General features: G+C 44.2%; 1 protein-coding gene across 1 annotated transcript; it reads right to left on the bottom strand.

Moving 5' to 3' along the window:
* On the bottom strand, window positions 1–23,409 carry LOC132256050 (LIM/homeobox protein Lhx1). Its single transcript, XM_059752230.1, has 9 exons — window positions 23,219–23,409; window positions 22,948–23,083; window positions 22,696–22,852; window positions 20,532–20,727; window positions 20,243–20,463; window positions 11,895–12,079; window positions 11,107–11,328; window positions 1,508–1,778; window positions 1–1,058 (listed from the first exon to the last, which is right to left on the bottom strand). The coding sequence occupies exons 1-9, from the start codon at window positions 23,407–23,409 to the stop codon at window positions 802–804; spliced, it is 1,836 nt and encodes a 611-aa protein (XP_059608213.1). The 3' UTR covers window positions 1–801.
* Between the last annotated feature and the right edge of the window lie 373 nt (window positions 23,410–23,782).

Below are 23,782 nucleotides of genomic sequence, written 5' to 3'. Positions count from 1 at the left end.
TCAATTTTCTCTTTTATTTTCACATTATGTTTCCTTCTGTGTGATTTCTTTTCTCATCTCGACTATCAGATTCATTTTATATATATAGAGTGTGTGTGTTTGTGTGTCTCTTAGACTATTTTTCCATCAATTTATGAGCTTTTGCATGGTTTTTTTTTTCTTGTGATTTACATTCTCTTAAAGGTTAACAGGGAGAAAATGCAGTAGATTAAATGATTTTTTTCTTATTTCCATTCTTAAGTCTATAAATGTTTAGCAGAATTCTGCTTCTCTGTGACAATTTATCAGAAATCTTGTGAGATTTGCCTCTCTTTTTTTATACTCCATCTCTACTTAAAAATTAAAGGTTCCTTTTTACATGTCTTCCTCGTTCACAAATCTTCAAATCAAAAAAAAGAAATAAACTGTCATCTCATGAGCTAAGTTAGATTCAATATTCACTTGAAGATTTATCTATTATAAGGAGACGATGATATTCTCTACTTGAGAAGAGTCTCTTACACTATTTACACAGTTATTTTACACCTAATGTCTAATGAACTATCCTCACCAACCAGCCCTTAATTCACTGAATTCTCATCAAATACAATTGCAATTTATGGGTTTTTTTTTCTTTTAATATTGTGAATTCTCAGCACAAATGCAGTGTTTCTGGGGAATTTCATCAAGCGTCTCTCGCCACAGTTTGTCCACTTCACTGTCCACCCACATTATGGAATTCACTCACTCGCCGAACCTCCCACAGTCACTCACGCCCGCCCAGGCGATCATGGAGATCAGGAGGCGGCGGGACGCCTCATTTTACCACACCAGCTGCTCGTTCTGCATGTTCTGCGGCTCTGAGAAGTTGCCGGCGCTCAGGAACTCGGGCGAGCCGCCACGCGGTCCGCCCAGCATGTCACCGGCTCCCGCGCCGCCGCCCGGACCGCCGCCCGGGCCGCCGGCGCCGCCATTCCCGCCCGGCGGGCCCGTGGGTTGCCCCATGAAGCCCGAATCCGGCGTCATGCCGCCGAACTCAGACACCATCGGAATCGGTCCGGCGTGATCCATTGGACCGCCTGCAGAGAAAGTGGTCAATTATTAGCAATTTCTGCTGACAGACAACTGACTGTCCGATGAGATGTCCACGGGACTAAAGGACGCAGTGCTTCTTAGTCAATTCCTACTTAGGCACTGCTACAATCTCATATTAATGTGTTTCAAAGAATTAATAAGAGCAAAATTGAAGACATCAAAGGACATTTACAGTGATTTGTAATTCTTATATGACAATTACAAGAAATTCAACAGACATTTCGATATACAGTTTTATCCGAATTTTATGCCATGACGCTTTTAGCTATTTACAATTTTAGACGTAACAGATTTTTTGGATTAAAAAGATTAACTAAATGATAAGAAAGTTCATATGAATGTCCAGCGATAAGTGTGGGACATTCGGTAGTTAAAAATACTGATTTCAGATAGGGAAACTTATCAAGATTTTCTCAAGGATCTCAGTGCTCACCTGGCGCATTGAATGGCATGGGTCCTGGTCCTGGGTGTCCGGGGAAGAAGGGTCCGTCGTGCGGATGGAACGGAGGCCCGCCGTAGCCGAACTCGAACTTTCCGTCGCCGGCGAAGTAAGGGAAATTCGGTGGGACATCATCGAGACCGCCAGGTGACAAGTTCATGGGGAAGCCGCGCATCTTGCGGGCTCCGCCGAAGAAAGGACCTCTGCCCATGCTCGTCAGCTGCTTCAGGCGTCTCTCCTTGGACCGCTTGTTCTGGAACCAGACCTGCAACGGCACAATGAGAAAGACGAGATCGTAAAGTTTGGCGGTGAAAATTGTCCATCAGAAGAGCCCTTCTTCTGCGCGTCGTGCGCTGTCGTAAAAAGGAGCATCTCAATGGAGTCTGCCAAAAATTTGCATCGATCCATAAATAAGATTTTGTTCGCAGTGCCCACAAGTCTTTTATTGACTTCTCAGCATTTTAATGACACCATCGAGATCATAAATTTTACAAGGTGCCCATAAACACGGAACGCGGAGAAAAATTCCAGACATTTGTGCCTCTCTGAGTCCCTTTTCTCTCTCTCTCTCCATCTCTCTCTCGATGGCCGTGAGAAGAGGATCTGTCGCGAGGTCGAGGAAGTTCACAGCCACATCCTGTGTGCAGCAGCAATTGACAACTCAATTTGTCGCTCTGTCGCATCGGCTTCTCATCTCTGCACGGCGGCAAAATTAGCCACAAAAATGTCAGGTCTATAAAACCCATTGTTTATCATGCCACGAAGGTGTTCCATTGATTCCGCTGAGAGAAGAGACACGAATATTAGACATTATAGAGTCATCTGTCTATTATTTATGAACACTGTTAAGCCAGGAATTAAGCAGCAGCCAAATAGTTTCTCTGCGTCTCTTCATTTCTTTCATCCCCGCGCTAAATGCCGCGCTGATCCAGTAAAAAGGCACCAACAATTGTGCGCCGAGAGTCCAGCGCTCGTTCCTTCTCTTCAGCGTCTTTTCTTTGACCCACCATGAGACTTGTTTGTCGCACCGCGGTTGTAACCAATAATTTATCGATTTTATGTGGTGACGAAATATTTTGATGGCCATTCCTATTTGTAAAGCCACACGGAAACATCATCACATGGCAATCAGACACACCGAACACAACCTGCCGCATCGGAAAACACCCACGGATCGGCGGCGCCTTTGACCTCTGCCGTGACCCTCGAGTTCCCAGGAGCGCTGAGGATTGGGAAGAGGAGATTGCACAGCAATCTACCAGGATATTTCTGCGCAAAGAGAGCCTCAGAAGATCACATAAAATTATTGCTCTTCTGTCACAACCATTGATGTTTTCACTCCACTTCATCGCCACAATTCCTCCCAATGGCTGGCCAAGAAAAATGATTGGCAGTCAAGAAGTTAAGAGTGCTTTCCCTTTAGTCATTCCCGGCAGGCATAATGACGACTCCCTTTTTCCCAGAGTGAAAATATATAGTCCAATGCCTCGCGCTCTTTCACCAAGGCATGATTCGCTGGCGATGACTTGCAAGAAAGCCTTGTCCGGGTTCTTCAGTCACTTTTTACGCTCAGCAACTCCTTATGAACTCCGCTGGAGGCGAGGAACAAGTCCAGAGGCAATGAGGGACCGTGAGTGGCATTGTTGGGCCGAAATTGCTTTTATTGTGGTGTCGAAATTGCCTGTTTTGGGTGGGAGGGCGCGACAGTGACTTCGATGTTCCATCAATAAGGCCGATCATGGAGAATTTCCAGCTCAAAATATGACTTGTTGGGGCGCTCTTTTGGGCTTTCTTTGGCTGCCGATTGCGACTGCGAGAGCCTCCATTGTTGGGCTCTTTTTTGTCGACAAGCACAATATGTGCGAAGAAAGAAGAAATGGTGGAGAGTACACGGCGTGGCGCGGCATAATAGAGAAATCATGAAATGCAGAAATCATTATCGGGATGGTCGTGATGATTCCATGGTGAGGCTGACTCCCGGAAAAGTGGAATCCACTCACCAATAGCTAACTGTGTGTCTGTTGGCCACTCTAATCTCATGCAGCGAATCGGAGAGAATTACACTTCGCTTAATGGCCCAGAATCGTCGATTGAAGAAGTCGAGAGGATGTCTTTGCGGTTGATGTATTGAGGAGAAAATTACCCATGGCAAGACAATGGCACCGAGGCTGTCATCAAGAGTTTCTAGTTTTCAGCAAAATTACATCTTCTGTGCAAATTGATTACGTGGGAAAGTGCGCGGGAAAAGAGGTTTCTTTCGTGATGATTAGAAATTGATTTTTTGCCTAGGCCGACGCCACATGACAAATTGATCAATCACACGCCGTCATTAGTCAGTCAACACTGTGTAATTAATTATTTACCATATATCACTGCGACTTATCCACACACACACACACAAGAGTATGTGCATTCTGATAAGGACCATTCTTCTGCACTTGTGGCAAGATGTCGAGTGTTCGGCATTCTTGCGGTTCAGCTTGCAAATTGCCTGCGCCGCGGAAGCTTTCATCCAGTAATTCGGCGGCACAAGTGACCCCAAAGTGGGATGAAATTCCTGTGGGGGCCTTTGTTTGTGGCGATCACGCTCGCGGGGCAAAAAAGCCTCACGGGGAACACTTTGGCGTTGTAGCTGAGGAAGAGATTCGTGTTGAATTTCTTCTGGATTATAGATAGAGAGGTGTTCTGATCACCACAGGCGAATGCCTGGGCGCATTTTATGCTGATGAAATCGCATTAGTTCTGGTTCTATTGTGGCATAGCGCCACATTCGATCCGGATGGTGAATGGAACCAATTTGAGAATATTTTTCACTCACTTGTGATTCTCATTACTCTGTCCATTGTGAGCCAGAAGTGACCGAGTCACTGTCTGACGTCTCTGGAAGAGTGCGCGCAGTTCTCGCGATTGCTCCAGAAGTTTTGCCACAAACTTCCAGGTACAGCGCGCGTTCTGGCGAATATCGATTCGAAAATCTGCCAGGCCATCCGAAGCGGTCTGTCCCTCTCCATCTCAGGAGGGCGTCCCTCTTTGCCTCTCGCCTGTGCGCGGCATATGGGATCTGCCGGGGCACAAAAGAACCACTGAAAGAGTCTCTCCGCGGGGTTCCAATGTGCCACAAATAATCTTTCTGTTGTATACCTTTTTTGTGCCACTCGCCTCACTATAAACACGGGGAATATGTTGCTGGCGAGGAGGGAAGACCGGCATGACAGTTGGCGGCGCCGCCCCTTGTCTTTGCCTCTCCGTGGATTTGCAATTTTCTCAGTGGGGTGCGTGGGTGGCTGTGGGTGGCACAAAGTGGTGGAAAATTTATGGAATACACGACACGCGCTTCAACCCGCTGTATTTGGTGGCTTGTTTGCACACAATTTCACCCTCCACGGCCGGGAAATATACCTGGGAAATTGTACTTTGTCACTGCCAGATCTGCGAAGCGCGCAGACTTGACTCGCACATTTCCATCCAAGCGCTCTTGCCATTTCCACCGCGAGTTTTTGATGAGAGAAAGAAGGCAACACGAGAAGCTGTGCAGCGAAGGAGCAGCAGAGTCGGTGCGATTTTATCCGTGGCATGAGAGATAAAAATTGAAGAAATGTTCTTCCATTTGCCTTTGTGCAAGCTGGGCTGGGATATTTCATCATCGGGCATCACAGCGCTTGTGAGAGTGCGCGATGGGAAGGGAGAACACAAGAAATTGAAGCATATGGCGGAACGAATTGGCGAACCAGCATCAGGCGTCCAAACGAAAACTTATCGCAATGTGGCCGGGCGCAAGGCACGGAGTGAGATATGGTGGAAAAAGTTGGAGACCACCTCCCGTCGATGGATATAATAAAAGCAGCACATCATCTAGCGTCGATTTAATGAATGAAAAAGCACCTTCTGCACACCTCACCATCCTCAATCCATCCCGATTCAACTGAGAGAGAGAGAGAGAGAGAGAGAGAGAGAGAGAGGGAGAGACTCCAAATGAAACCACTTCAGTGCGGCCTCTCACTGTTTAACTTCTTGCACATTCATCCAAGCCAGACAGCGCGACCGTGGATGATCAATTCGTGCAGAAGACTTTTTCCCAAATCATACTTTCTGCCCCCGTCGAAGCCTTTTTCCACGCACAACACCTTCAATAGAAATCCAATCAAGGAGAGCCCCAGAAAAACTCCTTCCCGCACATTTCACCTTTCCTGCCAGCGCCGAAAAAGCATAGCGTGATAGGCCAAATGAATTTTGTAGAATCATTGAGACGCCAGGTGACTTTTCGGCAAACAAATTGAGGACTTTTCCCGGGAAAAAACCCGCCCATGAATTGCTGATGCGAAGTGATGATTAGCGAAAGGGTGCTAAAAAGTCTGTGCATAGTTGTAACTTCATATTCTTGCCACACGATTATTCACAAAAGTCATGCAAAATGCTATGGAATATTGTGTCTATCGGAAAGTGTTTGAGAAACTGGGAAAATCCTTCAATCAAGTGACTGAATTTAAGAATTCAATAACCAATATTTTGTATACTTCGTATTGGTGCCAGAAGTGGGCTTTATTCCTTAAATCTTAACCAAAAAAACAATAAGAAAGCTTCATGTAATCAATAGAAATCTAAGCAAAATGGCGCTTATTAGACTAAATAGATTATTTGACTTAGATTAAAACCATATAAAATCGCAATCTAGGTTTTTGCATCCCTTCATTTCAATTTAAAATCGACTGAAAGCCACTTTTAACTCAAAAAGTTAAGTGAAATTGGAAGCTTTTTCACTCTTGTGGGTGTAAAATTCTTCAATCACCTTTTTTACGATGGTAACCAAAAAAAAACCACTAAAAAGGTCTGATTATAGGAAATTCACCTCGTAAAAACTTTCTTCTGCACAAAAGATTGTTTCTCTCACAGCAGAAAAACACAGAAATTGCGTGAATGTTTCGCGAGTGTTGATGATTGTGTGGGGACAATCGTAAAAAATGGTTATAATGATAAAATCTTCGCGAGATTGACGATCAGCGCTGATCATGAGGCCAGAGATAAATGTTGACAAGTCAACTGAAGGGGCAAAATGTTACATCTTCAGCATTTATGGGGCATTTTGTGGATGTTTTAACAGCACAAAATCCCATCCTGGCCGATCATCTTTTTATGGCATCGCGGCTTGCAACACAGCCACTTAAATCACGTCAGCAATATACAGTGTCGTGCGAAATGTGACATTGATCTAGAAACTATAAGATGTGATTTCCAGTTGAAGTTTCGCTGTGCTGTGCACTTAACAGTGCCAGCGAATGGATCGTAAAATATGTGCACAAATGAGGGGGAGGGTGGAACAAAAGCTGACCACAATTTGTTGCTACATTTCAAATGTTACACATTTTATGGCTTTCCCTTTTTTTGCATCCATCTCATTTCTCCCCCGAAGGGGAGGTTTATTTGCTCTACTTTGTGGCCCGTTTTCTTGGAAACTGACGCAAGAAGTCCATCAATTTTTCGCGCCATGCAAGAATTTCAAGTCAAGGTAACATGGAAAATTGTCACATTTCTCCTCTTGTGTCTTTTGCAATTTTTTTTTTAGCTTTGTGGCACTCAGTGTGCAAGCCAAAGAAAAGTCTCAAATCGATGGTGTTGAATAGCGCCAGTGTCCCTCAAATTTAGCACAACAATTGAACAGTTAAGCAAAATACACAAGTCCGTTGATTAAAGTGCCGATAACTTGAGTTACACATTGTTAATAACCGCCAAACATAAACAGTGTGTGCTGAAATATTTATTTCTCCGACAATTCGCCTGGCTAAATCACTTCGTCATGTATTGAGGCAAGCCAACTGGCTCTATGGTCACATTTCTTTAAAAACACCAACTCTCTCGATAGTGCTGAAGCGCCACCCTTTCCTCAACAACACTGTATTTCAATGTGTCCAACACATCAACACATGTTGCACTGCGTCATTCGACACTAAACTATGGCGTTTAGCAGGAGAAGAGTTGAATTTCAAGTCTTGGTATTGTGACTTGAGCGCTAAAAGGGCGCCAAAATATCGTGTCTCATGTCATCAGGAAAGCCATAGTCTTCCTTTCGACACCATAATTGAGTCATTGAGACACACGCATCAATTTTTCACTCTGATGACAGTCATCGCGGCACGAAGGCCATTTCCATCGCAAGAAAGGAAGAAGACAATTCGGAGGGAAACTTCCGGAAATTAGAAGCAAATTATCACGACAGAGTAATCATAGGCAGAGAGACTCGATAACTCGACAATTGGAAGAAGTGCGTGAGAAACACTCGTCCTCAACCCACTCTAAGGCTAAAGCCAAGAGAGCCATTTCAGTCCAAAGTGAGGGAATTTTCTCGAGAAACCATTAAATAAATTCTGCTTGGAGGTTCTGAAATTTTTATCGTTTTTCAGCGTTATTTTATTGACGAATGTAACAAAACGCGCGCGTGCTTTTTTTTATACGCCACCACACCGTATCTTTTTCAACATTCTTTTCATTGCGATGGCTTTTTGTTCTGTTGGAAGAACCGCCAGCTTTTTGTTGTTGCTTAGCCCCAGAATACAAGTTTAGTGAAGCAGAATTTTGCTATTCAAGAAAGAAACAAATAATGTGAATGGAGGGAAAAAATGCGCGGAAAGAGCTTTTACGCTTTGCCACCTACAACTTGGCGCTTTAATTTGCGAATGAAGGAATCAATTTTTCAGCTAATTCTCATTCGTACTCCATGTAATGTTGTTTACTGTCAACACGGCAAATGAAGCCTCACGTGAAGTCCTCAAAGTGTCCTTTTCTGCTATTTCCCTCAAATTGCGCCGAATACAATTCTGTAAATTGAATCTTGTAGTGAAAATACACTTTTTGGGCTTCCGTTTTGGTAAATAAAAGCAATAGGAAATTACCCACATTTTTTTTCCCTCTGAAGAGTGGGAAAATGATGGAAAAATCTCTTGCAATTAACTCCGTTTTGGGTTATTTACAGTGGAAATTCGCCCTGAAATTAACACGTCACCGAGTCGAAATACCCACAAATCATCCTCGTGATGCCGTTTTTCCGCGGAAAGACACATCAATTGCAGTCTCACTTGGTCATAAAGACTGTCGGTCAAGACGAAATCCCGCGAAATTGAGGCCACATGAGAAGAAGGAAAAGTCGCTATGCACTGAAACCACTCGGATGTGCATCAATGCAGGCGGAATTCATGCGAAACCGGCAGCATTTTGTGGTCTGGCATTGCAAAATATCAGCCAGCTTGATAATGGCACAGAAGTCGATCACCATAGAGAGATGGAAATCTATTTGAGTGGTATTTCTTTTCCACCAAATCCCTCGGATTCACACGATTCACACAATTAATCACGAAGAAGTCATGAGTGTCGGGAATTTCAACAATTCCCCAAGACAAGGCGTGCTTCCAGTAGCCAAATTTGTCAACCCAGCTGGCGATGGCAGGCGATGATGATGATGAAATTGACCCCCGAGAAGGAGGAGGAGAGAGAGACACTTGAGGAGGCTCTCGATGTGCCTTTAATCCTCACCGCGCAGCCCATGAGATCACAGGGGCGCTGCTCACCACAAAAGGCGATCGTCGTGTGGCGGTGAGAAACCTTCGGGGAACAAATCCACTTGAGCTCAATCACCATGAAAAATCATCTTGAATTATTTCCTCGAAAATCCCAGCAACCAACACAATTCCGACGCTCGGTGGCCTATGAAAGCCTCTCTCGTCGCCTCCATCAACAACTGTCGAGAGGATAAAATGCCAAAAAGTGACGAGGATTCAACCAAAGTGACATATATTTAAATGAGATGAAGTCGAGAGGGACTACAAAATATTGTAGCAACTCATTTCCAAGGAGGAGATAATACGATTAGAAGTGGTGTACAGATTTTAGCCATATTATCCTTCCCTTCGTAATTTCTTCTGCTGTAGAATCGGGAAAACTCTAAAGAAACACCTAATAGAACACCACAAAACTAGTATCAATACAGTTGAAAAAGCTCAGTTGTTACGATTACAAAAGTGACGGAATCCAGCATATTATCGTAATTGACTTAATTAAGTTTTTAACATAAATAAAGGGAATCTTTCTACATTCGGAAGAACCGAAAAACATTCGAAATCACATCCACTCTTGCAAATTACGAAGGCAAAGGTTGCTAGAATCAATTTTTTCATGTAATCTTGCTACACATCCATAAAAAACATACACAAAGCCTAGTATCGTTTATGGAAGAATGTGAATTGAAGTTGATCGTTATCAATGTTTGCAGGAGTGCCACTATTTTGAGCATGACGCCAAATAAACCACTTCTTGATCCATCAACCAACACTTGGCCATAGTTCACACGGTTCTCCTTTCACTTTGCACAATCACGATATTTCCCAAGACACGTGCATCCTCACTTAATCCGACATCTTTCATCCCAACTGGCCGATCGAAATGGAAGAAAATGTGGCATGACGATTCGCAGAATTCAAACTGCGACACGACAAATGCTAATCAACATGACGGAATGACACAAATTTCAGCTGATCAACCTCTCCGGGGCTCATCTTGTGGAAGTTGTGAGATGTTGAAATTTATGTTCGAGTCCCATGTCACCTGCTACTCCACCAGTGTTAACATGACACCGAAACATTTCTCGCCTCCGCTTCATCCTCAGCTTCGCCCAGTTGATGACATCCAACGAATGAGATTAGGACACTCCGGATTGAGACGTGTGCAGTCTGTGCGAATTTTCGCCAGTCGAGAGGCATAATCTTGGGTATTTGGAGTGTCGTAAAAATTGGCCATTCGATGGACATGCTTTTTGTGCACAGAAATTGCAGTTGGACGGTGATGGACAGCAAAATTGCAACTTTTGAGCGTTCAAGCGATTTCACTGTATTCTAATCTAAGTCTGTTATCTATGTGAACTTACAATAAAAACCTAGGAAATGCGGTGTTATCACAGCGCCTACAATTTGTGTGTTTCATTTATCAACAGATTCACCCGCACAATTGCAAGTCTGGGCGTTCGTCAATGCTAAATCCCCACTCGGAAAGGCAAGCGAGAGGAAAGCGAACCATTATTATTTATTTATATTTTATGCACATACAACAAACGAAAAAAAAACACCCAATAACAAAAGCGACGATCATGAAACGGCAGCCACATCTCTCGGAGATCGCTGAATAGTAAAACATGACGTGAAGTGATCGCATCATAAATCATGTCGATGCGCGCGGATACTTCTTTAAGCTCAATATGCTTCAAGACCTTTTTCTCTGTCTCTGTCTCTCCAACCCACTGCTCCTTTCCCGATTCTTTTTACCCACAATATTGCCGTGCATTTTTTTCCCCACCGTGATCTCTGCCTCTTGTGTTTCTTTATTATTTATTGCCACTCCGCATCATTTCTGGGCAAGATCCTCTGGCGCGCGGACAGAGAAAATGACGATCAATCGATTTTCTCGAAAGAGAGTTGCGCGCGCATGTCAGAACAAAAACACAGACCCCATTCAAACGACAAGCGCGAAGAAAAGTGTGTGTATTGGTCAAAGAGGATAACCACAAGATCATCATTGAGCCAATTAAGATCATTGATCCCCGCAATTGAGCTCACCTGAATCACTCTCATGGGCAGTCCGGTCTCCTTGGCGAGCTGCTCTCGAATGTGCCTGGTGGGTTTTGGTGTTTGACTAAATGCCGTCTTCAGGATCTCCAGCTGCTTCGCCTTGATCGTCGTCCGCGGACCGCGACGCTTTGAACCACTGCCGCCATCGTCCGGACTCTTGTTCTCCGCCTGCGAGTCTCCACGGCCATCAGGATCGCCGTCCAGAGAACCCTGGCAGTGAATAAAACAAAGTTCGATAGAGAAAAACAATCTTTATACCGCGTCCAAATGCAGATTTGAACCGCCATCAGTTTATTTCCTAATACAACATGAAATCTAAGGAACGTGGGTTCGAATCTCAATTACGCATGTAATTTTAAGTTTCCAAAAATCGTTTTTTACCTAATTATTGGGAAATAAATATAAAAATTTAATACAATTACAGTCATCTTTCGTGTTATATCTTAAGAAACTTATAAATATTTCAACAATTTCCTTCTCTACTCCTCTGAATGCTACTTTCGTATCAATTTAACAAAACGATGATTTAAAAAATGACTATACTTCGTCTTTTAATCTCACTTCTCTCCCATTATTGTCTTCCTCTCAACGGGAAATGAATCTCAAATGACTTTGAAGTTGAACTTCAATTATGCCCCAATTAAACTCATTTCTGCGCTGCATTAAGTGCACATTTTCCTCTGCTAAATTGCGTGTCTGCGCACCCCTAACGTGTCTTCCAGAACAAGGAAGTTCACATAAAACTAATGGCATTCATTTGAGAGACGCGCACTCACCTGATCCGAGTCATCGTGGCCGGTTTTGCTGTCCGTACTGATGCTTTGTACTGAGAGATCTGACGTGCCCAGCGGTCCGGCTGAGTCTGGCCCATTGGGGCCCAGAGGACCCAGGCCCATTGGCGGCCCCCGCAAGTGCGTCTCCTCGTCGTCCTCGTCCTCAGAGCCTGAGCCCATCAGAGAATCTGCAGAGAGAAGCACGTGTTGAACGGTGTGAAAACACTCCATCACAATTCTCAAGATGCCGAGCAAAAGAAAAGAATACAGATTTCATAAGCGGGAGTGGAAAAAAAATGCGACATTGAATTTCAAATGAGAGCAATAATTAACGAATTTTTGTCATATTTAAATGGGTCTCTCGCTTTCCAGCTCACGCTATTGTTTTGATTTATTGCATTATTCACACTTGGGCGAAACACCACTGAAATATATCGCCCCGAAAGCATTTTCCTTCTTTAAAAGTTCCTTTAATGGCCAATTGAGTTGCATAAAGACGCAAATTAAGTGCAAAATTAGCAGTTAAAATATAACCTTCTTGTGCAAATTTAAATATACAGTACGCACGATAAGGCCGAGAGTGAAAAAATAATTGAAAAATTATCGGAAAAACACCTTCAGTTTTATTTGAAAAATATATAAAATTTCCACCCAGGAAAACCATACAATATACATTGTGTGATCAATGGATCCGCGCGCAACCCTTTTGAAGAGCACAACACAAATGGTGAAAATGAAAAAGAAACGAAGAAAGCAGGCAAAGAAATAAAACGGCCAGAGATCATAAATAACCTATGAATCTTTCTTGCCACAAGAGAGGCGAGAGAGAGGAATAAAAGAGACCATTAAAAATTGGTTGTGGATCAGCGATTAATATTCCATTCCCATCGTTAGCCCAATATTCCTCGGCCATGGCGACTCCCATGCTCGGTTGTCCCATTAATTCACTTTACGACGCTCCAGCATCATTTTCAAAACAATAATTAGCATCATCGTAAGTCACCCATCGAGAAATTATGAACAAGTGAAAGCCGGAGAATTTTCTTTTGCGCCCATCATCAATAGAATTTCCATAAATTAGCAACGCGCTGTCAAGTCTCGTTGGGCCACTCTCTCGCCAGTCGCCAAGAGAGTCTCTTTTACCCACGGAGGACACCCGAAAGTCACGGGAATTTCAATAATTTATTCATATTTCCCCATTTCATGTCAGCCGCACTTCTTCAGCGACTCTTCTTCTTCCAGGGCGAAAAGTTCATTTGGCCTTTGATAATTGGATTAAGATTTCAACTGTGGAAATTGAAATAGATGTCACTTGCACATCAGCAGCAAGTGATTCCATCCGGACGGGACTCGGGGGCACCCCAGGGAGTCCCTCTGCCGCCATTGTGCCCCTGTCGACCGGAGACCAGTGAAAGCACGTGATGAGAAGCATTTCTTCACACACGGTAAATGTCATAACCTCTTAGAAAAATATTGGTTTTCGTCTTTTAAAGCACTTTCTGCTACTCTTGACATCTCTCTTGTTATTTTTATGTAAAGAACACCAACGTTTTTAAATGTCTAACGCCGCCGGACGGCTGCCAATATAAGCTATTAAAAGCGTAAAGTTACAACTCAAATTCGTAACTTCTACAAACTTAAATACGAAAGCTGTAAAGATGCAATAACTCCTCAGCTTAATTGTATTTTTGTAGTTTTATCAAATTTTTGAAGATTTGCAACAAACACGCTAACTAATACTATTTGAAAAGATCCTGAATAAATGAAAATGTCTTTTCATTCTTCAATTATTGTACTGAAAAGAGACTTAGTGAAGTGAAAGTGTGGAAATGCGAATGTGTGTTTTTGGCGTCTTTGTCTGTGCCATGATTTCCCGGCCGAAGGGCGAAGGAAAAACGTGTGTGTGCGGTGATAACGATTTTATGTCAAAAACATATCCCAGCCTTCCAGTGCAAAATAGAGCAACCGTCCAAATTTCCACTCTCATCCCATTTTTCACTTTGTCTCTCTTTGGCCAAAGTTCTTAGGCTCCCGAATGTCTTGCACAACTTTCACCTGTTGTTGATACTCGAGAAGAGACTTCCGAAGCAGGTTGAAATCAAATAAATATTATGGACAATAGGAAACGCTATAACTCATTTTCTCTCACACCCTCTTCAACCCCCTCGCATTCGATAGTCACTTGGGCCTCGACGGTTGGGAAATCTATGTTGTACAATGTGTTTGCTTTCAATTCGAGACACATGCACCCGTTTAACTCAACACAAAACAGTTGTGTGAAGCAGTGGGAAATTCACCCTCCAACAATTGCCATACAATTGTCTACAGAACCCCTTCAACCCCTCGACAGTCCATGGTGAGAGGGCCACCTTTAGCATTTCCGAGGCGAGAGCGCGCGAGACGTTCTGGGTGCCGTCGAGGGAAGCTCAAGTGAATGCCGCAAACTTCCCCAGCAAAGCATGGGAAGGAGGGAAATTATTCCGAGCAAACACTTGAGAAAATTCACTGTTTTCGTTTGATATGAATACGAAATTTCCGTGATGGCGCGCATCCCTCGAGAGGAATTGACAAAAGTACTCGCATTACGCGCGTCTCAGCGATCAAACGCTCTGTTTGGACAAACTCTTGAACACCCCGACCGAGTGGCTCTGGTCGGAGGAGAAAAACACAGTTGAGGGTGCATGTCACATTGATTGCTGTGTACTCTTGCGCCACCCTCGATTCGACTCGAGTGCGTACTGGTAATTTAATTTAGGGAAAAAAACTGTGGGGAAATTGGAAATCATTTGTTGTCACTTGTCGCTCTGAAGAAGGTAAATTTCCAGCACACTCTTCCCATTAACTCATCAATTTGGCGCTTCATTGGAAACTGATATGATTGCCATTGATATGTTGGGATTTAATTCATTTATTTGTCCTTGCAACACCTCAAAATCCACCTCTTGTTAATTGAATAACAATCACATTTTAACATCCACAGCGGAATCTTAGGTGCTTTAAAACATTCAGTACAGCCAATCAGCATGCCGGTGGACACCAAGGGGCAAATATTATGGGCGGAAGTAGTGTACAGCTTTTATGGAAGTGTCTGGCAATAAAAAACTCTCAACCTATGCGTTTTTCTCTTTTTCATTACAAAATTGAACATTTACGTAATGAAAAACTTCAGATTACCTAAAATATTTGTTGTAAAAATCAGTTTAAAAGCTAGTTATAACCTCAAAAATATCACTTCAGCCTAGAAGAATCTTTATTTTTTTGGGTTTTTCCACGATTTTTGCTCTAAAGTGGCAAATTCAACCTCGATTCACGATATTTATTCATTTCCAAGTTTGAAAGGGTTAAAATTCGTCTAAGAAGACGCATTCCTAACCTCACAATTTGATTTGAATTTTTCTAGGCATTTTCCCGGAGATAAAACTTGAAAATCCAGACAGAAATTTTTGATAAACATATCCTGTGACACGAAATCATTTCTTACAATATGAAATCTAGATAGAATTGTGATAAAAGTTAGAAATAAGTGAAAGAAACAGTTGAAATCTTTTGCACAAAACAGTTGCCTCTTTTTTGGGCATTCAGAAGTGTCTCTGAAGTGTTGAATATTCCACGAGGAAACTGTGTAAGTGTCAAGAATTGGTGTACAAATTTAAGGCATAATATCTCCCCCCCTTGGTGGAAACCTCGAAGAAATCACGAATTAGCATCAAAAAGCAACAACTGAGGTGTCAGTTGAATTGAACAATAAAAATACACAGTGGATTTTTGCACTGGCACGATTTGCGTTCTCTGGGCAAAATTGTCTTAATTCCATATCACGCGCGCTCGCCTCACAATCCCTCTTCAGACACACTGACTGCATTTGAATGCTGATGTGTACCTGAAAATTCAGGACAATGTCTGACAGCCTGCCAGTTGCCTGTTCATTTTGGTTGAACATCGCCTGACTCGGCCTCACGTTTGATGGACACTTTCCCGGAGAGACACAAGCGCACTCACTCGCCCTGGTCGCGATGCAGGTCACATTCACCACCCGTGGGGCTGAGGCGAGGGTGAACCGCACATGAAATCATGCTTCACGTCACATCACTGTGTGGAAATCTCGTCCTTCAGCTGGATTTCCCTGGGAAATTCCGACGTCAAATCCACTCTAAATCACCCTCCGCGTGTGTGATTTTTTCTCACCACTATCATTCCATATAGAGATCCGCTCTCTCTCTCTCTCTGTGAGGATCATTTTACGCCGAAAGTGCGTGTAAAAAACCACACAACATAAACATCTCAGGCTGCGAGAGAGAAGGCTCTGCCCAGGATTATCCTTTTGCCGCAAAACCGCGCGCCAAAGGACGGGGAAAGAAGAGGGACAAGGGTGGAAAGGATTAGGCACTCGCATGGATTTTTGCCATCATCTGCTTTCGGTGGCTTAACGACTTTTCATGTTTTCACTCCCTTTTTTCACCTTGTTATTTTTCACCTCCCAAGGTGTTCAAACTCTGTGTTGAACGCACACACACACGCACGAGCACCAGTGATTATTGTCAGTAAATAAACATCTCGGATGACTAAAGCTCTAATCCAGTCAAAAGAAAACTCAGAGCTCTCAATGCGGATTTGCGGCAGAAATCCACCACCTTTTTTCCAACCAATAATCTCACCAGAAATATTTGGCAACACACTGAGACACCGAGAAATCCATTTTGCCACACAATCTCAAGCCTCTTTCTCACCAATTTACTAATTTCCGGATTTCAGTTGCTTGTCTACCCAAAGTTCAGAGGTCATAAATTGCATTTTTCCACGTAAATCAACTTACAGATTTTCAACTAGAGATTGGCAAAACAAACATCTCTCGTCTTTCACAACCTGAGAGAGATCACCAGATTGAGAAATTAAAAAAAATGACTCCGAAGAAGTCATTGGGACATTCAAAAGTCTCGTTAAGAGACGCGCAGTGATGAAACGGATTCGATTTTGGCAAGAATTATTTTTAAAAACAACAATCTAAAGTCACATCATGAAAGGGGAACTTGAGAACTCTCGCAAGGTTCGCAAGAGTTGCGAAGAGCGTCAAAAATCTTCCCTAGATTATGTTTATGATAATTTAAAGACCCTTTTATATCAATCACTCCTTCAGGAATAGTTGAAATTTGTGCACAAAGTGCAGGAAATTCCAATTTCTTGCATTTAAACATTCACAAAAGTTCATTTTCCCCCTCTTTGATACACTTAAATTCACTCGTAATTGTCAATAATTTGCAATTATGTGTCACAAACTGACTTGAGAGGCTCGGAAAGAGTCTCTTTGAGGAGCGCATAAGCCGAAAACAAGGTGATTAGCTAATTTGCGCCATAAAATCAATTGATCTAAGAGAGTTTCGCCTCTTGCATCTCTTCTGCTCCAGCCAAACAATTAATTTACCATTTTACGAGGACAAAAGCAGCATCGCATATTTAATAATCTGCGGATATCACCAGATAAATTTCACTCTTCACGAGACAAACTTGGCGCGTGGGTGGATTTCTCAGGCTCGCTTTTTTTCCTCTGCATCACCCTATAAATATGATATGAAAACGGTCGCGTTGAAAGTGATCGTGTGGAAGAATGCTTGCGGGTTTCCCGAAAAGTGTCCAAATCTGCATGCGGTGTGAATATCCATTTTGCCCACGGGAGATGAGAAGGAGAAAGAGAAAGACAGAGAGAGAGAGAGAGAAAAGGTGAAAAAAATTCACACAAAAAGCTGAAAGGTGTGAAATTGCTCATGTCAAGCCGAATTAGTTAAACGGTTCGTGATTACCATCATAGGAATACATTCCAAAACAATTTATATGGAGTGAACCACCGCATGTAATAATAATTATGATGATGAAGCCTATGAAAATTGCCCATCACATAATTCTAGAGCACTTTTTGGCCTCAACTCATCTGGACTGTTTTTCTCCATCGTCCAGAGAGTCTGAGGGGAGAATTTGGAGGTAGGAAAAAAAATCGTGTGCGGTTGCATTTGATATGGACCTCGACGGAGCTCTTCATCCATAAATAACAACTGCTAATTTCGATGTCATGCACCATTATAAATAGACTTGAAATGTGTCTGTGGCACAAATTCCGGCATCCAAAATTGCCGGCTGCCATTTGGGAAGAAACAATTTGAAGGGTGGCAAGTCAAAGGGAGTTTCGTGGGCGATCACGGAAGGTGGAGAACGCCATTGGGCATGGACATGATAGGTGGCAATTAAAATTCCCTAAATATCTTTCCACCCGCGGTTTTTTGTCCACCCATTCGAAACGCCAAGCGAACCCACGAAATCCACCAGTTTGTCTGTTTGATTAATATCACCGTGAATTTGTACCTTCGCCATCCACATCCCATATGGCTAGATCATCATCATAAACCTCTTCTTCGCGCGCGCACCACCCCGAAAAATCCCAGAGCCTTAATATTGCCTGACTCCGCGCGAGAGTCGAAAACTCGAAAGACTTGAAAGTCTTCGAGAGAGAGAGAGCAAGAGAGTGAAAAAATGAGTGATTCTCCAGCATTTGTAAGACAATGTTTTGGAGCTGAAGACAAAACATTGAGCACGGAAAAAATGATAGGCGTATGATGAGCTCATCAAGAAGTGGCAGAGAGATTTGTACATTTGCCCATGTGAATCTCGCGGCAGATCGCATGGGAACGCGAGGCAGAGGATCGAGGGAAATGCCAGTAGTTTGCGATCCACTCAATTGCACACCATCGCGATTGGTGAACGCCCAAGAAATGGATGTGCATTGTCTCGCAATCTCGTCAGATCGCACTCAGCTGCCTTCCCTTCGACTGTTCTTCTCTCTGCGCCGCACAAGAAGCGCCCAAGAATCGGCCAATGAATGAAGACGGCCGAAGTGAAGAGCCCTCGAGACTAGGAGCAAAACAATGTGATTCAGCCATTGATGGCTATCAATGCGAAACGAATAAAATCGCAAGTATACGATTTTGGCGAAATATCGATCGTCTCTGTGAATTTCTATCGATAAAGACTTGATAAATTGTTATCAATCATTGGCTAGGAGAAATATTAAATTCTTCTGGGCACAATCAGAATATGCTAGCCTTAAGATAGGGAATTGAACACCTTCGAAAGAGATTCCGAAGTTCTAAACCTTCACATTAAAATTAAATTCCTTTACTACTTATAAAGTCAAAACCTATTCCACTCAGTATTTTCTATAAGAACAACCAGAACGACATTTTAGGGCTGATTGATTTTTTTCGCTCTAGTCAAAATCGAGATTATCAATTTCCCACTTCAAGAGCGCCAAATCTTTTGATAAGACCAACAATCCCCAAAAGCCTGTCTTCTGCCTCTCTCGCCCCTTTTCCAATTTCCATAAATCGCACACCAATAACTTCACGGCGCGATGTTCCTTCGGCCGAGGATATCACTTTGCCAGGCCGATAACTTCACACAAATTTGTGTGATAGTGCAAAATACGCCTGCTTTGGGGCGCTCATGAGCGCAATATCATGACGATGATTCCCATTCTGTATGCGCGTCTCATGTTCTGAGGTCGCGCGGTGCCGTGGCTTTTGTTTTGTGGGCCCCCGCAGAGCCCCCGAGGTCGCAGCGGGGTTCCAGGTGATTAGTTCAGGTTATGGGCGAGCGAAGAGTGGCTCTGCGTCTTCGGGAGATGTGCGGCCCAAAACACACGCGCTGTCTCGCTCACGCCAGTCAGCATGGACTCGGACAGACTCGATCAGCATGCATGAATGATTGTTCGTAAAGTGTGAAATGCTGTTCTCACAGTTGTGCGTTTCCTCAACTCCTCGCCCAGATTGTGCAGGGTTCGTCTTTTTGTGCGCGCCTCTCTCTCTCTTCTAGATATGTTTTGACCCGACTTTTGCGTCTCATGAGCCGCCGCCCCTCAAAAAACAACCACCGAAATCGATCCCTTTTCACCACAATTACCCATATAGCATCATCCACTCGATCATCTATCACAGAGTGTGTGTGTTTTGCCATCATGAAAACAGAGTCCCGAACATATTTTCTTTTGTACAAAATATCGATTGAGCTTTAAAATTTTCAGTGAAGATTCTCGCGCAAGAATGAGTACATCGTCTTGAAGTTCGCCATTTCAACCCTCCGTGGCATTTTTCATCCTCCCCCAACCCTCAGGGCGCCCCCGGGGAAGCGTCTGAGTTCAAAATGGAGAGATTTCTGGCGAGAGCTTTGTCATTCGGCGAGGCATGGTCGCAAATAAAGCAGGGTTGCTGGCGGCATGAGCTGGCATGCGCACAATTCAGCAACTCATGGGGACAGAGCGCGCCCCTCCCCATTGGCCGCTCACCCCCGGACACCCTCGAGAGACTCACCCGTGAGCGCCGCCGGACCGGCCGCCTTCATCTGCGAGTAGTCATCCTTGCACATGAACCTGTTGTCGTCCAGCACGTACAGATGCTCGCCCGTGCTCAGCTGCTTCCTGCACACGCAGCACGTGAAGCAGTTGAGATGGAACACCTTGTCCCGCTGGCGCCTCACCAGCTCCGATGGGATGATGCCCTGGCCGCATCCGCTGCACTTCGTGCCGTAACGCCTGCAAGGAAGCACGTTTAGCCCAACGATTGGCCGGACGTCCTGCACGCCACGGATCACGCCACTCACCGGAAGAAGTCATTTTTGCAGTACAGCTTCGCCTCGCGACTGAAGCACTTGTCCGTGAGGAGATGATTGCATTCGCAGCAGCGCACGCACGAGGCGTGCCAGCCGCGCTCCAGCACGTTCAGCAGGAATTTGTCCAGGATGGGCTTGTTGCAGCCCGCACAGGGGTCTCCCACCCCCACGGGAGGCTCGGCGCGACCTGGCGAACGGAGGAAAAGTCTTAATACTCGCTCTCATCGTTAAGACATTGAATCAACACAGAATTGAAAACATCATTTGTTGTTGTTTATCATGAGTTGAAGAAATCGAGCAAGTAAATAGTGTCTTTTTCAAACTTCAAGTTACCGAGAAAAGCTTCCCTTATCTATTTCTGAACTTTTCTTTTCTATGGGAATTCCTTAAAATACGGATTAAATTGTCTTTACATAAATGAGTAACATTTTGGTAGTGTTTTCAAATTGATTATTCAAATATTTTACCGCTATTCTTTGAAAATATTATTGTTTTTCTTAATAAAATGTAATTTTATTCAAAAAAGATTTTTTATTCGTGCTTTTTAATCATTTCTAGATATTTTTAAGCATTCATCATAGCAATTTAATTTAAAGATTCATGATTTGATTTTTTGCAAACTCTCGGAAAGTTTCCTTTGAAGCTTGCTCTTTTCCAGCAACGCTAGAAGCGTGAAAATTTCACCCGCTGTCGAGTTCCATCAGCCAAAATAATCAAGCATGAAATGTTGCGATGCTATCGTTGAATTTACAAGGATAATTAATGACTAATGCAATTGAGGTGAATCAAAACACACTCGTGGTTTTTCGTGTTGCCGCCAACAAAGTGACTAATTAAAATTTATGACGTGAGTTGCGAATTCAATTGTTATTGACGTAAATGACAAAATATTGCCACCGTCCTTCTGAAGCTTTGGCGCCCCCATCGAAAAGTTCATTAGAAATTTTAGATTGATAAACTTTCACCAGGTCCGAAAATGCAATTGAGCCATTGAAATCAATTGACAACATGTGCAATTTTGCCGGACAATTGGCAAAGTCACGCACTGAATCCGTCTAGCAAATGAGCTTTTGCCAGTCGCTCGTCATTCTGAGCAAACAAAAGGGAGGCATTTTGGGGTGCACACACACACACACACACGCTTTTCAAAGCTCACAAAATGCACACAGAACGCTTAATTATGCCGGGAACGATGGGAGAAACGCCCAGTGTTTGGTCAAGTGTTTTAAAGCTCACACTCCGGAAGGCTTAAAGACTTTCGCCGAGCCATGAAAAGGCAAAGACGAGGTGTCTTATTTGGATTCCCCTCTTGCCGCATTTTCTTATGCAAATCCCAGTGCGAAAGGCTTCCATTTCAATTTGACTTATGTGTGTGTCTCCTCTCCTTGTGCGCCACAAAGGGCGACTTTTGGCAGTGAATGTTAGCATTCTCGTCACGTCTTTTGCAAAACCTTAAAGCTCACGCCTCGCCAAGGGGATGCTCAGTCGCCCCTTTGCGTGTTGAGGCACAATTTTCACCGCGATAGTATGAGCTGAATTGCAATTGATGGGCATGAGATCATAAATTACCACGTCACACAGGCCACCATCAATCAATCACGAGAGCGTCGAATTCGTGGCCGGGAGGCTCGTTCGGGAAGATCGAGGAGAAAAAATGCCACCATCTTCACGACTATCATTAAACGGGTGCTCGGACGAAATGCTAATGAGGCTCCCGGAGCGATCCCCAGTGCATCTCTCCTCCGAAAGGTGGTCGCAAGTGCGATGTGTGTGCGCTCAACAAGTTCGCCGACGGACGAACAATGCTCAAGTGCGACTCCGAGAGATGCACAAGAGAAATGTGATTGATAAAGACCGGAAGCTATCAAAGCATGGCCTATAAATAGTGTGCGCCATTAGTTGTAATTTATCACTTGATAACACAATTCGGCTACGACATCTTTGCTGAGAAATTATGGCCTGAGAAACAAGGAAAGCAAAGTGATAAGGACAAAGAAGGAAGCGAGCGAAGCAGTTTGCCTTATCGCAATTTAAATCGCGCTCTGATATTTGAGCGCTCCGTGTGGCAAAAATTCGAATTAATTGCGAACTAGCTTGCCTAGGACCGCGACAGTTTCTGCGGACAAAGCGCCGGAAGGACTGGAAGATGGCTTACCTATGTTGTGTTGTGTATGCTGCAGCACTGATCCGAATGCGAGGAGGTCCTTTGCGGGTGGGGCTCTGGCACCCAGGGCGTAGGAGTCCCCCAAAAAGGACGCCAGGGCGACAGCCCTCGGGGGCGCTTTGGTCGCTTCGGTCAGAATTTTGAGTGTCTTGCCACGCTATTCCGTCCTGCCACACTCGTTCCTCCGCTTCTCGCTCACTCAACACGCCACTTCACACCCCCTGAGCAACCCAGGGATCGCACGTCAGGCACACAAGCGAGCACACATGCCACAGAATCACTGATCACCACGCGTGCTGGCACTGCACATGTCACAAGGACCACACTTCCAGGATGTTCTGTGAGTCTCTCTCCGGATTGCAGGAGCGTTGTCGCTAATCTTCCCGGCGCGCACAGCAGACACAGTCCGACTGGCTGCACCGAGTCGGAGCCCGCGAGTCGAGAGCCGTGAGTGGCCAGCGGCGCGGCCTCGGCGGCTCAAACACATGGCGCTGCTCAACCTCGTGCGCCGAACGGCCGGTCGCATGGGAGGGCGTTGCTTAGCAACAACAGGCTCTGGTCTCGCTCGGCGCGCCAATCGCCGGCCTCGTCTTCTGGCTGGGAACTGCCTTGCGAATGAGCGCTCGTTTCCACCCAGCCGCGCTCGGCCGAGTCACCCTGTCGCCAGGGGAAGCGACTCTCTCTCGCCCAGCCTCCAGCCCGCATCCTGCAGCCGGCCTCGACTCCAGCGCACTCCCGCGAGCCATCTCAGCGTCCAGAATGTGCCAGGAATCACTGAAGAAATCCTCGCCGTTCTAGGCATTGTTGTCCAAAGTCTAGAATCAATTAAGTTCATATCACAGAATATTTCACAAATCAACAAACTTCTTTAGCGCTCTTGGCATTGTTTAGATTTCCTTTAGATATTCTTATTCGTTGATAAGAATATTGCGTTCCCGCCTTACTACTGCTCAATAGATGGCACTGTTCAAACTCACCACCAAGTTTCCCACGAGCTTCCAAATACAGTGGTGGACGTGAGAATGCATACAAGTTATGAATTAAATCTTATGAATAAATAACTTTTGTATTTTTAGAG

Source organism: Phlebotomus argentipes, unplaced genomic scaffold (assembly GCF_947086385.1).
Source record: "Phlebotomus argentipes unplaced genomic scaffold, Phlebotomus argentipes genome assembly contig_5, whole genome shotgun sequence".
Taxonomy (NCBI): domain Eukaryota; kingdom Metazoa; phylum Arthropoda; class Insecta; order Diptera; family Psychodidae; genus Phlebotomus; species Phlebotomus argentipes.
Note: the sequence above shows the minus strand (reverse complement) of the source record. Positions and strands in the feature narration are given on the sequence as shown.

Coding starts and splice junctions, on each gene's coding strand:
- LOC132256050 (XM_059752230.1), bottom strand. CDS start 23,409: ATGCGGGCTGGAGGCTGGGCGAGAGAGAGTCGCTTCCCCTGGCGACAG. Junction 23,084..23,218: donor GCCCTCCCATGCGACCGGCC/GTTCGGCGCACG, acceptor CGCGCCGGGAAG/ATTAGCGACAACGCTCCTGC. Junction 22,853..22,947: donor TGCTCGCTTGTGTGCCTGAC/GTGCGATCCCTG, acceptor TAGCGTGGCAAG/ACACTCAAAATTCTGACCGA.